The sequence below is a fragment of the Chrysemys picta genome, chromosome 6 (genome assembly GCF_011386835.1).
Source record: "Chrysemys picta bellii isolate R12L10 chromosome 6, ASM1138683v2, whole genome shotgun sequence".
Classification (NCBI taxonomy): domain Eukaryota; kingdom Metazoa; phylum Chordata; order Testudines; family Emydidae; genus Chrysemys; species Chrysemys picta.
In genome coordinates, this window is record NC_088796.1 from 48,808,725 (window position 1) to 48,823,483 (window position 14,759).

Sequence of the window (14,759 nt, forward strand, 5' to 3'; positions counted from 1 at the left end):
GCAGTATCATCGGAGGTGGGCTCGGAGTTCTGTCTAGCAGCTTGCAGTACTACTCTATCAAAGCCAGCATCATCCCAGGGCTGCTGGGTAAGTGCATAATGGGATGTGAATGTGTTGACGGACAACCAGGTGGCCCCCTACGGATGTCCTGGATAGGCACTTGGACAAGGAAAACTGCCGAAAAGACTTGCGCCCTGGTTGAATGGGCAGTTACGATCGCCAGAGGTGGAACCCCGGCCCGATCGTATGTGAATGCAGGCAGTGATTCAAGAAGAAACTCGTTGAGTGGACACTGGACAACTTTTCATCCTGTTGGCCACCGCGATGAATAATTGCGTCAACTTGCAGAATGGCTTGGGGTCCTTTCAATGCAGAAGGCTAGTGCCCTCTTGACGTCTAGGGAGTGCAATCTACGCTCCTCCTCCAACGTATGCAGCTTTAGAAAAAAAGTCAGGTAAGTAAATGTCCAGGCCCATCGGAAACAGAGACCACCTTGGGCAGGAAAGCTGGGTGTGACCACAGCTGAACCTCATCCTGGTAGAAGACCGTATGGGGCAGTTCCGAGGTAAGCGCCCTAATCTCAGACACCTGGTGGGCAGATGTTATCGCAACGAGTAACACAACCTTTCAGGATAGGAGAAGGAGAGAGCAGGAAGCCAAAGGCTCGAAAGGGGGTCCAGTGAGCCATGACAACACAAGATTCAGGTCCCATGGCGGAACAGGGTCCCCAACGTGCAGATAAAGGCGCTCAAGGCCCTCGAGGAACCTAACAGTCATGTCCTGGGCGAAAACCGACCTACCCTCAAGCAGCAGACAGAAGGCCGAAATAACGACCAAGTGGACCTTGATAAACGAAAGGGATGGGTCTTCGAGATTGAGGTCCAGAAGATAGTCCAGAATCAACTACAACGAGACCTCCTCAGGCCGAATACCTTTATTCGAGGTCCAATAAGCAAACCACTTCCATTGGGCCAAGTAGATCATTCTGGTGGAGAACTTTCTGCTGCCCAACGGAACCTGCTGGACAGCAGCCGAGCACTCCTGCTCCTCCACATTTAACCATGCAGCAGCCAAGCCAGGTAAGTAAATGTCCAGGCCCATAGGAAACAGCCCACTTCTTCGGATGCATATAGAGTGGAACATATATTGAGGAGATATATATACACACACATACAGAGAGCATGAACAGGTGGGAGTTGTCTTACCAACTCTGAGAGGCCAATTAAGTAAGAGAAAAAAACTTTTGAAGTGATAATCAAGATAGCCCAGTACAGACAGACAATCTTGATTATCACTTCAAAAGTTTTTTTCTCTTACTTAATTGGCCTCTCAGAGTTGGTAAGACAACTCCCACCTGTTCATGCTCTCTGTATGTGTGTGTATATATATATCTCCTCAATATATGTTCCACTCTATATGCATCCGAAGAAGTGGGCTGTAGTCCACGAAAGCTTATGCTCTAATAAATTTGTTAGTCTCTAAGGTGCCACAAGTACTCCTGTTCTTTTTGCGGATACAGACTAACACGGCTGCTACTCTGAAACAGAACATAGACAGTGTATTGTCCGTCAGGACCTGGACCACCGTGCTTTTTATGTGAGGTAGGAAGGCTTCGCAGGCCAGGAGAACTGCTCAGAGCTCCCTGACGTTGATGTGCAGGGAGCTATCGTGACTCGACCAACGACCTTGCATGCTGAGCTTGCCCAGGTGGGCTCCCCACCCCAGGTCCTAGGCATCAGAGACCAGGGTCACTGACAAGGATGGCGCCATGAAGGGAACCCCCTCCAACACCGATGCAGGATTCCGCCACCATGTGAGTAACGACAGTACATGGTCCAGGACCTTGATCACACAGTCCATTCTCTGTCTGTTGGGGACATAGACCAACACCAGCCAAGCCTGTAGGGGGCTGGAGGCAGGGCCGCACATGCCGGACCATGTAAATGCAGGATCATAGGCACATGAGCGCGGTGGTGAGAGGGTGGGCTTGCATGCATGAGATCAGGTCCGCCATGTCTTGGAACAGAGCTTCAGGGAGGACCGCTCCAATGAACTCAGCATTGTACAGGCATTCAGATTGAGGTCTTCTCATTTATCAACAGCCCCAGATCACGACAGTTGGAGCAAACCAGATCGAGATGCCGCTGCACCTGATCCCGGGACCGGCCCTTTATTAGCCAGTCTTCAAGGTATGGATAAATTTGCACGCCTCAGGTAAGTAGCCACTGGTGCTATGCACTTCGTAAACTCTCTCAAGGTGGACGAGAGACCAAAGGGCAGCGCCTTGAATTGAAAATGGCGGTGGTCCAACACAAAACAGAGCAAATGCCTGTCCCCTGGGAAAATGGAAATATGCGTCCTTTAGTTCAAGGGTGGCATACGAGTCTCCTGGATTCAGGAAGGGAATAATGGAGGCCAGAGACACCATGTGAAACTAACTTCTTGAGACTTGTTGAGGCAGCGCAGGTCCAGAATGGGTCTGAAGCTCCATTTTGCCTTTGCAAGGGGCCCACCACTGCTTGGTCCGGAGACAACAAAGATGACTACAAAGTAGGGGGAGGGTCTGCTTCCCCTGGCTTGTCTGTGGATGGCTCTTTGGGCATCGGGGCACGCTGTGTTGCCCCCCGCATCAGATTCGGCACTGTGTTGGGACTTGGGTGCTGGCTGTGCTGGGGGCAGCTTGTCTGATGCAGTCTGGGAGGAACGGTGGGACTACGGGACCGGCAAAACAGGTACACTCCACGGGTTCCAGTACGGCCACTGAACAGGCTATTGCCCCTGCCTCCACCCTGCTGCTGCAGGAGCCACATCGGTCTCATGGACTGGTGGCGATTCACCTTTTATAGGCGAGGGGCTCAACTCCCATTCAGGCTTAGACCATTGCCCTTCCAGTGACCAGGGCAGAGCCATAGATGCCTGAATCTGCCAACTGACCCTCGTGAGCAACCAGTAAGGAGAGGGCGAAGACCAGTGCCTGCCCAAAGAGCAGTACTGGGGAGCTGGAGACAGTGCCAGAACCTGGAACAATCCCACATCGGGTGTAATGGACATCTAGGAGACCACTTATGCAATGGTGATCTGCGTGTGGCAAACTCTTGTGGGAGACCCAGTACCATGGGTATGTAGATCAGCGTCGCGACTCAGGTGTCCTGTGCCACACAGGGGGAGACCATGGCATTAGGAACCTGTGTCTTCCAATCGGGGACAGAAGCTCCGGTGGCAGGATCCAAGGCCTGCAGTCCATGGATCGGGGATGCTTAGCTGCTTTAGGGGGCAGTTCCATACCCAGCTTGCCCGTAGATGCCAGGACCTTGGCCTGGTCTGTCACCTGGCTTGGCATCTGTGGTGCCATTTAGCTGCTTGCTCTTTGGCCACCAGGCCCGCTTCGGGCACAAATGACCCTACTAGGGGCTGGGACCTCCTGCTGCTCCCAGGAGTCAGAGACAGGATCCTGGCTGGACTAGGAAGTCCGACCTCAGCGGTACCCCCAAGCAGCTCTGGGTTGGGCACATTACCAGACACAGGTCCTTTGCCAAAAGCCCCCTTTTTCTACGATGCTGGTGGGCCAATTGACTTCAACCGCTTCTTAGGCACCAGGGAGGGGAAACGGTGCTCGGAGGGTACTGGTGCCAGTGGTGCGCAACGTGCTGACGCCGAGGTGCTAGGCGTGGAGTCTGAACAAAAGTGCTCTGAGGTAGGACGAAGCGCAGCCTCCATGAGGAGGGCCCTCAAGCGGATATCTCATTCCTTCTGAATTTGAGGGTGAAAGCTTTGGCAGATCCTGCGCTTATTCTTTTTGTGGGACTCCCCCAAACACTTTAAACAGCTCTCGTGGGGGTCACTAATGGGCATCGGCCAGCTGCACAATGAACATGGCTCAAAGCCAGGGGAACAGGGCATGCCTTGCTCTGAGGGGAAGTCCCAGCTGGAACTTTAACTCCTAAATAACTACTCTAACATTTAACTTAAAAGGTCTAACTAAGTACCTATCAACTAACAACAAAGGAGACAGAACAATGGACTGTAAGAATTCAAACGCTCTTGCGATGCAAGACAAGGCACTCAGACCAACCATCAGGGGCAGTAAGGAGGAAGTGAGAGGGTGTAGGGTCGGCAGCGCCTAATATACCAACGCATGAGCCCAGCACTCGAGAGCGCTACAGCCGACCCTACGGGTACCGCTAAGGCAAAAACCTCCAACTGTGCTCACATCTAGAATGGAATTGACATAAGCAAGCACTCTAAGAGGAGCCACAGTTACAAAAGGTAGGCAACTGTCTCCCCCCGCCCTCGAGTGCTTGCTCATGTCAATCTCATTCTAGATGACTCATAAGCAGTTTCCCTGGAGGCGGGCTCAGAGTTCACGGTTATTCGGCTTCCAACACTGCTCTGCCAAAGTCCACATTGTCTTGGGCTTGCTGGTTAAGTGCATAATCAGATGTAAACGTCTGGACAGACAACTGTGTAGCAGTCCTGCAGATATCCTGAATTGGCACCTGGGCCAGGAAGGCACTGGTAGAGGCATCTGCTCTCTGGGCACCAGGAGAGCCTCAGAAGGCATCAGCCCTGCCACCAGTCTGGATCCCCTACCGCTCCCTGGAGTTGGTGGCAGATCTTTCAGGGGGCTAGGGGACCCATTGGGGGGAGGGGGGGTCATCCCCATGTGGCTCCAGTGTGGGCTGGCAGCCTGAACCGGGTCCTTTGCCCTTCTTGCTCTGTGCCACAAAGTCGCTCTTCTTAGGCACCGGCACTCAAGAGGGCGCCACAGCCCGCCCTACGGATACCGCTAAGGCAAAAAATCTCCCACGTCTGCGCACACGGACATGTACACACCTAGAACGGAATCAATGTGAGCAAGCACTCGAAGAACCATTTTCATTTTTTGTTTTGCTGATAAAACCACAAAAATTTATTTATGGTCTATCCAAAATGAAATTTTTTGATTTTTCAGTTTTTAACTGTAAAAACAACGAGGAGTCCGGTGGCACCTTAAAGCCTAAGATTTATTTGGGCATAAGCTTTTGTGGGTAAAAAACCCACTTCTTCAGATGCCACCGGACTCCTCGTTGGTTTTTGTGGATACAGACTAACACAGCTACCCCTCTGATACTTGACAGTTTTTAACCGTGAATTTCCACAAGTCAGTTGTAGAGTAAAACATACACATGAATGTTTCAACATCCAAGGTAGGATGAAAACGTTTCAACACCTTATTCTGCCTACATACTGAAAGCAAATTAAGCTTTGATTTTTCTTGCTGTTTGTTTACCAACATATCCTTAACTTTTAATATCTTAATATCAGTGAACGTGGTAAATCTGTAAGTGCTAAACTTGAGTAATTCCTGGGCTATATAATGGACTCAAAATGACATTTTTCCAAGGTTTGGGACTGGCTACAGCTCCATTAAGTCCTAAATCAATGCCAGAAAAAAGCACTGCTAGACTGGAGGAGATATGGGGTTGTGTGTCAATTTAAACATCAACATTTCATGAAAGGCTAGGGCTAGAAATATAGATGTATACCATCAAAAAAACAGGAAAACCAGCTTGGAAATTATACAAAGTCTCTAATCCTCAGAGCTGGCTAAAGTACTCTATTAAATATACGGTACTTGAACAGAGTGGGGGAGCAAGAGAGTAACAAGAATGACTAGATTTTTAAGTATGGGTGACTTTAAATATTTTTCATAATTTTGTTGTAATCGAGTAATCATTATAAAACTTCACTAGTTTCACATCCCCACCTCCTGAGGACATGGTATTGCTTTTACTGCGTGCACTGCACAGTCACAAGAAAGTTATTTGCACTAAACGTTCGCACTTCCACTGTGGTACTCTCTCACTTGAGTCTGAAAGGCCAGTTGTTTTCACATTCACAAGAGGGCTGACAACGATCCAAGGAAGTTACATAGAAAACTTCAACCTAAATCAGTTATTTTATCAGTATTCATTATTTTTTCAAGGACTCAGAAGTGTGCTTAGTGCCTCACACAAGTAAGAAATAGCCCATGTCCGAGGAGTATACACCAAACATAAATCTGATTACTAATGATAAGATGTCATGGAGGTCACAGATTCTGTGACTTTCAGAGACCCCTGACATTTTCCGCTTCAGTCCCCAGCTGCGTCAGAGGGAGAGGGAGACACCGAACGAGAGGCACCCAGAAGGCCCAGTCACCGGGACTGCGGGTGCTAGGCCCACCTCCTCCCATAGCATCCCCCAATCAGGTGCCTCCCTCGTTATTTTTAGTAACAGAAAGAAGGGTCAGAGGCTTCCATGAATTTGTGTATTACCCGCGACCCTATCCTTGACTTTTACTAAAAATAACCATGACAAAATCTTAACCTTACTGATTACATAATAAGTGATAGTGATAAAAGGAAAGGGTGGGGAGGAGAAGGCAAGGTGTGACAAGAGCAATAGGCAATAAGTCTGTAAGACGTATCTTGATAGTGATTAAAAAAAGTAAAGAGGTACCCTTAATGAGTAGATAATGAGTTTTTAGTAGAATCTGGTAAGGTACAGATGGTAAACAGCTTTTAGAAGGGCATAACAAGCCTAATGAGCAATGTGGAAGAAGGTAGACACATTTGAGAGAAGATGATGAGAGGCGGCTGGAGAGGAGGCTAGAAATTTATAATTTCCCAACACAGATACACTAGTACTTTAGAAGTGCAGTATCTTTGGGCTATAAACACTTAGGCATATTAATAAGCTTTCCCAAGCACTAGCCTTCAACCAGTAATCAAATCAGAGAGGAAGATTCCAATCCTTGCAAACAGCTAGCCAAACAGAAATGTCATGTAAGGACATATATATATATACACACACCAAATATACCAAGCATATTACAAATGTTCTTTAAACCTGAAGGCATAACCAACCCAAACTTTTCGGACAATGAGAAGCTGAGTCTCATAGTAGCTTATTTTGTTTAACAAGTTAGATTTTTTTTTTTTAAATAAGTTTAATTTTTTCACCCTCCAATATTAGGACAAACACATGCTTTTATGATTGTCCTACAGAATGTCCTACAAAATTAAGTTAAGAATTTTTAAAATACTCTTTGTACTAATATCGGTTTTCTTAACTGTTTCTAGTCTTATTATTCAAAATAGATTTTTTTAAATTGTTTTCAAAACCAAAATTAAGAACATAAAAAATGGTTATACTTTGTCAGACCAATGGTTCATCTAGCCCAGGATCCTGTCTTCCAACAGTGACCAATGCCAGGTGCTTCAGAAGGAATGAACAGAACAGGCAAAAAAAAAAAAAAGTGACCCACTAAGGCAGGTTCCCTGCTTGCCCCAGCCCCACGCTGCTCCCGGAAGCAGCCAGCATGCCACAGCGAGACGGGAGGTTGTTTCCACATGCTGCTCCTGCCTGCAAGCTCCGTCCACTCAGCTCCCATTAGCTGGGAACGGGGAACTGCAGCCAATGGGAGCAGCGGGAGCGGTGCCTGCAGAGGGGCAGCGCACGGAGCCACGTTTCCCCTCACCAGGTGCCACGGGAGAGGGTTGGCCCCTACGGGGGGGGGGGGGGGGGTGTTTGACGACAGCAACATGGACGGACGGTCATTGGCTGGGACAGGCAGGGAGGGAGTCTGTCTTAGCCCCACTGCACCATCACCTGAGACAAGTACTGCCTGGTGGGAACCCCCCAGCCCTGAGCCCCCTCCTGGAGCCAGCACCCCGAACCCCTTCATGCACCCCAACACTCTGCCCCAGTCCCTTCCTGCACCCAAACTCTTCCAGAGCTTGCACTCCTCATACCCTCCTGCAACCCAACCCCCTGCCCCAGGTTCAGCCTGGAGCCCCCTCCCATACTCCAAACCCCTCTGCCCCAGCCCAAAGTCCCTACCCCCTCCTGAACCCCAACCCCGCTGCAGCCCAGTGAAAGTGAGTGAGGGTGGAGGAGAGCGAGCAACAGAGGAAGGAGGTGATGGAGTGAGTGGGGCGGGGCTTTGGGGAAGGGGCAGGGCCTCGAGGAAAGGGCGGGGTAGATCCTGGGTTGCACTTAAATTCAAAAAGTCATCTTGAGCGTAAAAAAGGTTGTAGGCCACTGGCTTAGTTATACTCAAATTTTGCTATAGCAGGAGTGCAAATTTGGCTTACCTTCAGCAATTGCTCCTAGAACCAGGATACCCGATTCTTTGACCACCCATTCTGGATGAAACAGCAGTTCTTTCAAAAGGGGCAAAATGTGTGGCAGAAGTTCATCACGAAATACATTGGCAAGGACATCTAGTGCAGCAGCAGAACACTTCCCTGAGAATTAACATATCGTAAATCTGAATGTATTAGAACACCAATTACTACATTGTCTCTCTTCATTTCAAACTACCTTAGCCTCACACTAACATTTTAGGGCAATGGGGGAGTAGTGGAGCAATGCTTCTGTTTCACTGTAATGTGTAAATGGCCCATTGTATTCTGGAACCACAAATCACATTCCAGGGAAAAAGTCACATTGCATTTATGGGCTAGACAGCCATGGACGGGCAGCTTTCTCTACTCAAGATCAAATAAATAACCATAGAACAGAGATTAAACATTTGTGGATTAGTTGCAGGGAAAAAGTATTCCGTTTCACAAAATAGTTACCATTAAGCAATCACAAAATGGAGCAACACTAAAAGTGGGAAAGACTAAGTTGTTAGTGAGAAGAGTGATACACTTCAATTCTCATGCAATAGTTTCACGCTCATATCAAGTACAAAGATTTCTATCATAATTTTGTACAATAACTCCTCGCTTAACGTTGTAGTTCTATTCCTAAAAATGCTACTTAAAACAAAACGATGTTAAGCGAATCAAATTTCCCCACAATTTAATACTGTACACAGCAACGATGATTGTGAAGTTTGGTTGAGGTGGTGGAGTCAGAGGGTGGGATATTTCCCAGGGAATGCCTTACTGATAAATGATGGGCTAGCACTCGGCTGAGCCCTCAAGGGTTAACACATTGTTAATGCTGCCTTGTAGAGTGTGAGGCTACAAAAATGGAGGGAGGACACACAATAGATGCATGGCAGTGGTTGGAAACATTCCCTGCGGAAACTGAACATGATGATGAACCCACACTATCCCATTGGAGCGCACCACTCCCTCCACTTTCCAAAGTGCCGGGGGGTGCACGTGTGAGTGAGAGTGAGAGTGATACGCACTGCCCTTTAAGTATGCTGACTCCACTCTAAGTACACTGCCTTTTTAAATAGATCAGCAAGTTGAGACAGCAGCTGCTAGCAACAAGCTCACTCCGTCCTGAGTCCTGTCCCTTCTGCTCTGAGGAGATGGAGTACATGAGCAGGGGACACCCTGACATCAGCACCCCTCTTCCCCCCCCCGATCCCCCTCCAGCAAGCAGGAGGCTCCTGGGAGCTGCTCCAAGGCAGAGGGCAGGAGCAGCACACGGCAGTGGGGGGAGGGACACCTGAACTGCCCAGCAATTGATTGCTTACTGGGAGGCTGCTGCTGCACAGGGGACTTAAAGGGGCTGCCGGCCCACCCTGGTTCCAAGCCCCCACCAGCTAGCTCCAAGGGGCTGCTTTTCCTGCAAGCAGTGGACAAAGCAGGCGGCTGCCAAACAACATTATAAGGGAGCATAACACAACTCAAAGGGTGAAAGTAAGCCGGTACAGCTTTAACATTGCTGCCCCTTTTGCACCTCCCTACGGGGGGGGGGGGAGAGTGATGTTAAAGCGCTGCCGCAGCAAAGGACCCTGCTTAAAGTGCTGCTGCAGCAATGCTTTAATGTTATTGCCCTATCTGCCCCCCCCCGGCCGCCACCGCAAGGGGGGAGCGCCCCAAAAGGAGCAGCTGCCTTGGGGCTGGCGATTTAAAAGGGCCCCGACTGCAGCTACCGCAGCAGCAGCCGAAGCCCGGGGCCTTTTAAATCACCGCTGGAGCCCCGGGCAGCATGGGCCAGGCAGTGTGGAAGGGCTGGCTGGCTGGGGGATGCTGACCCAGCCCTGCCCCCGTATCGGTAAATCTTCAGATTTACTTTCACTCCTGTTGCAACTTAAAATGAGCATGTTCTCTAATAGATCAGCAACGTAACAACGAAACAATGTAACCTGGGACAACGTTAAAGTGAGGAGTTACTGTATTTGGAGTATGACAAACTCTTAAAGCTAAATCAAAACTATAGCATATATATTCATTAAACCTGCTCAGATACTAGGAAAACAAGTTGCTGACCAACCTTTTCAAACCGTTTAACTTTCTAATCTGCTATATATAGAATCAGCAATTCCAAGATTATGCAATCAGACAATTAGAGGAAACTTCACATATAGTACCAGCATATTTCCAGTTTAGGAATAATTATATCGCTTTTCAGTCAACTAAATATATATAAGGATAACTATTCCACTTACAGTAATGAATGCAACAAAATCAAAAAGGAAAAAATCCAGATTAAACTGTTTTATAGCAATATATAAGCTAACATCTGGACTGTCTCTGGGGAAAAAAAATCAATCATGAGCCTGAATCTACTTTTGGATTCTGAAAGTGAAAGGAATTCCTGGAACATGGGTGTCAAATATATCACAAAATAAATGTGCGACAATTTTCTATTTGCATCTGGATTATTTTTCAACAAAATATTCTGTGTTTTTCTTAGAGACCCAATCACAGTCGCCAACTTTCAGGGGGTAAATAAGCACCCTGACTTTCTCAATAAGCCAAAAATCAAGCTAATCCCATTTCAAAATAAGGCCAAAACAAGCCAATCTCTAAAAACCCCAACACTATGTAACTAGAGCCCCCTGGCGTGCAGTCTGGGACTGTGGTGGGCCCGCTGTGCACCCTGACTCTCTCCCCACTTGCCAGGAGCTGATCCAAAAAAAAAAAAACAAAAAAAAAAACAAAAAACCCACACGCTACAAGCCAAAAAACTAGCCAACAAACAACTCAGGCACCAATTAAGCCAAAAACGAACCCAATTTCTGTGTTTTCTTCCCCCCACAGGTTTAGCATGTCTGGCCCCAGTTACTAGGATCAATTTGTTACCTGATAATCTCAGCTTGCACTTAAAAGTTTCCAGCTCTCTGGGGTGGGGGGGAACCCACACACAAAAACCTTGAAACAGAATTTTTCCAGCAGCAGGGAGGCAGAAGTGGGTATTCCTGCTTGTGACTCTCCATGGTGCATCCCAGAGGTGGCAGGTCATTTCTATCCCAGCGAACGGGGGACAGGGGAAGGCATCTCACTGATGGTGAGGGTAACAAATGCCACCTGCATGAGCAGCCAGAGCCACCTCAGCAAGATGAAGCAGCACACGACACCAGCCAGCCTGGCTCAGGTCAGGGATCAGAGCCTGGCCCATACAAGGGGTTTTCAAACCATGGCCCATGCCCAAAATGTGGGCCACAACAGTCCTGGGTGGCACACCATCATGGGAGGAGCTTCAGAGGGGTGAGCAGCAACACCAAGCACTGTGTGTCCAGGTCAGTTTCCTCACATGGGCTGGGTAAGGGGAGGGTGGGAGAGCAGCTCCTGACACCTCACAGCACAGCCCATGTGGGGAAACCAACCTGAATGCACAGAGCACCTGACGTTGCCACTCACCACCCTGTCCCCAAACCCACTTTGAGGGGGTGGGGGGGGAGGGGGAGAGGGAGAGACAGACAGAGGTACATTCGGAGGGAAGAGCAGTGACACCAGGCACTCTGTACACCCCATGTGGGCTGGGTAATAGCTGCCGCACCCTCCAGGTTCAGGTAGGTGTAAGTCCTTGGTGCCCACGAACCACTGGGTGCCGGTGGCCAGAGTGACCATGTAGGACAGCAAGGTGCACACAGCCAGAAGGAGCGGAGCTGTCCCCACTGTGCTAACTAGGGACTGAGCGCATGGATGGGCCCCGCAGCAGTGGCACCCCCTCAGACACAGCCCCTCCCCACATCCTGAGCTACCCCCCTGCCTGCACACAGCCCCTAGCAACCAGTCTTCTCCCTCCATCCTGAGCAACAACCCTCCCAGCACACAGACCCTAGCTATCCACTCTCTGCACATTGAGCTGGCTGAAAGGCTGAAAACGGAAAATGATATCTGGTTGACCCTCATTAACATATGTCCCCAGATGGAAAAACTGTGCAAGGAGAAGCAGGCACATCCATCCCATTAAGAATACTCCTGGTCTGTAAGTTATTTTATATTTTTATTTACAATGTGATTCTTTTCTAATTAGTAGAGAATAGGGTTGGGTCTTTACTTACACAGCACAGTAGTTTAGATTTTACCCTAAAAATATTGAAAACACAATATAGTGTTCAAAGTTGGACAATATTTTGTTTTAAAATCAAACATCACAACATGTTCTAACAATTTTGTTAACATTGTTGTGTTGCTTATTGTTCAGTTTTATACAAAACTGTTTTCTCTGTTTGAACATCACATTTTGCTCAACTTTTTTAAAGTATCGTTTTACTAAAACGGTTTCATTTCAAAGGTCTTGAAGCATTTGAGTGGACATTGCTAGGGATTTCTATTGCTAGGGGGGAGGGATAGCTCAGTGGTTTGAGCATTGGCCTGCTAAACCCAGGGTTGTGAGTTCAATCCTTGAGGGGGCCACTTAGGGATCTGGGGCAAAATCAGTACTTGGTCCTGCTAGTGAAGGCAGGGGGCTGGACTCAATGACCTATCAAGGTCCCTTCCAGTTCTAAGAGACAGGATATCTCCATTAATTTAATTTAATTACAATTGTTAACATTAAAATGAAACATACATTGTTTATTACAGCGTTCTAGTTTATATTTAGATAATAATTAAAATTAATAATTTCCCTCATGAAGTGTTAATAGTGGGCTGTGGTGCCTACTGCAGCTGCACGGGTTAAAAAAAAGTTTGCAAATCCCTGGCCCAGACCACTGATGCTGTTTTCTGGCTGGCTGGCAGGGAGAGAGGGATGGCACTGACATGCCAATTATGAGTCCCAGCCTCGCCCACAGTGGCCCCAAAAGACTTGGGAGAGACACTGAAGTGCCGGCCTGTAAGGAGCTAAGACCAAGATCCATCCCCCCATCGGGACCAGCACCAGTGCTGCTTGAAACATGAGCAAGCGTGTGAGGAAGCAGAGAGATCGGAATGGATCCCAGTCACAGCACCAGCTGGTGAGAAGCTGAGACATCTCCCCTGGCCCTACATGGCTGCTGTGGGGTGGGCTGGGGCTTCTAGTCCCTCTTTCGCCCCCTGCCAGACAGAGAAGAAGCAGTAAAACCAGCCTGGACTTGAACTGGGAACCTGATCCCTGCCCTGGGACCAGGTCGGCTGACACCAAATGATTCATCTATTTGCGGAGTTGACTCTTGCTGTTCATCCAGGTGGCTTTTGTTACCCTGTCCAACAGCAAGACATACACCCCCAGCCCATCCTCCACCCCAATTCCATGGGATAGCTGGGCTGATCTCATCCTAATCACCCAGCACCTCAGAAGAGAGGCAGAAGTCCTGCTGATGGAAAAATTCAGTTGTTTGGGAGGTGGGGGACTCTGCAGCATGCATATCCCCTCAACACACATTTATCCATGACACTACTGGAGAATTTAAAAGTCTGTGCTTTTCTCAGGGCCTCAAATATAAAAGATTAAAGCACTAAAAAGTTACTTAATGCCCAGTCACATTCGGCAGATCAGCCATGGTTTGTGGTGTTGTAAGACTTTCTGGAACTTAAATTCCACTTGTTTTCCACTAAGTGAAGAGAAGGGTAAATCTGGAAAGTCTTCATTAATCTGAGCAGAAACAGCCAATAGATCCATTTGCCATACTGACCAATTGAGGTAAATATTCACATGTTTGTAACTAGTGTATTGAGCTACACAGCAGAGATTCTTTTTAAGCGACAGAAAGTGCCAAGCAATCAAAGGATTGCAGGAACGTGAACAGAGCTATCCCAAAATTAAAAATCTCAGCACTTCTGTTCAATGCACTAAAACACACAAGAAGTCAGAAAAGGAAGATTCTGAATTACATTAGCTGTAGATTTTACACTACCTAACACAGTTGTTTGACTTACTTAAATTCCAGTCAGAAATAGTATCATCATCGTCAAGCTCATCATCGTCGTCATCATCTTCTTCAATACCATCTTCTTCATGCTGCTGAGCCACTGTCCGTGAACGATGAAAACGAGGCCTTATGTCCTGTTCACTATCTGGAATAGCTTCATCTTCTTCAACATCCCCCTGTTAAAAATGAAACATTAAGCATGCTCACAAGTTATTATACCATCAGATTATGAAACAGTACAGCCATCTTGCCCAAGATACTATAAAAAGAACAAATATAGTGAGTAATATGTTCGGGAAAACTATGACAACTTCTTCAGATTCATAGCCACTTCAGGGCTGGCCACCTGACCAAAAGAGCCACTAATTATTCCTGCATTCTTGTCTAGCATTCTTCCAGAAACATGAACGGAGAGGGAAGGAGGAAACAGAAGAGGTAGAGAAATCCTTTGTATAGTGCAGTAATAATTCTAGTTCTGTGGTAGAATGGATTAATGAGAGCAACTTCTCAACTATATTCCATACTCTACAAGCTATTTCTGCTAGGTAGAATCTGCCCTAGCACAGTAATTTAGAAGTGAATAATCAAATGAATACATGCTTTCAGAAGTAAAGTGAAATTGTTGCTCACCTTCAGCAGAATAATATCTATTTCTGAGTACTTCATACCATTTACTAACACAGGTATCAACCTACAAAGAAAGGTTTTAATATGTATATGTTAAAAATGCATAATTCAGACAACTGTC

At 47.5% G+C, this 14,759-nt stretch overlaps 1 protein-coding gene across 19 annotated transcripts in view; it reads right to left on the reverse strand.

Annotated features, from left to right (window-relative positions):
- TNPO1 (transportin 1) overlaps nt 1-14,759 on the reverse strand; it is a 157,555-nt gene that overhangs the window by 50,267 nt on the left and 92,529 nt on the right. For all 19 annotated transcript variants that reach the window (XR_010602195.1, XR_010602193.1, XR_010602194.1 and 16 more), the window contains 3 exons: nt 14,642-14,702; nt 14,019-14,187; nt 8,118-8,270 (listed from right to left, as the gene is read on the reverse strand). Coding sequence is in view for 15 of the 19 variants with exons in the window: in XM_005288230.5 (XP_005288287.2) it covers nt 8,118-8,270; nt 14,019-14,187; nt 14,642-14,702 (383 nt within the window). In the remaining 4 variants the exon portion in view is untranslated. The remainder of the gene's footprint in view (nt 1-8,117; nt 8,271-14,018; nt 14,188-14,641; nt 14,703-14,759) is intronic.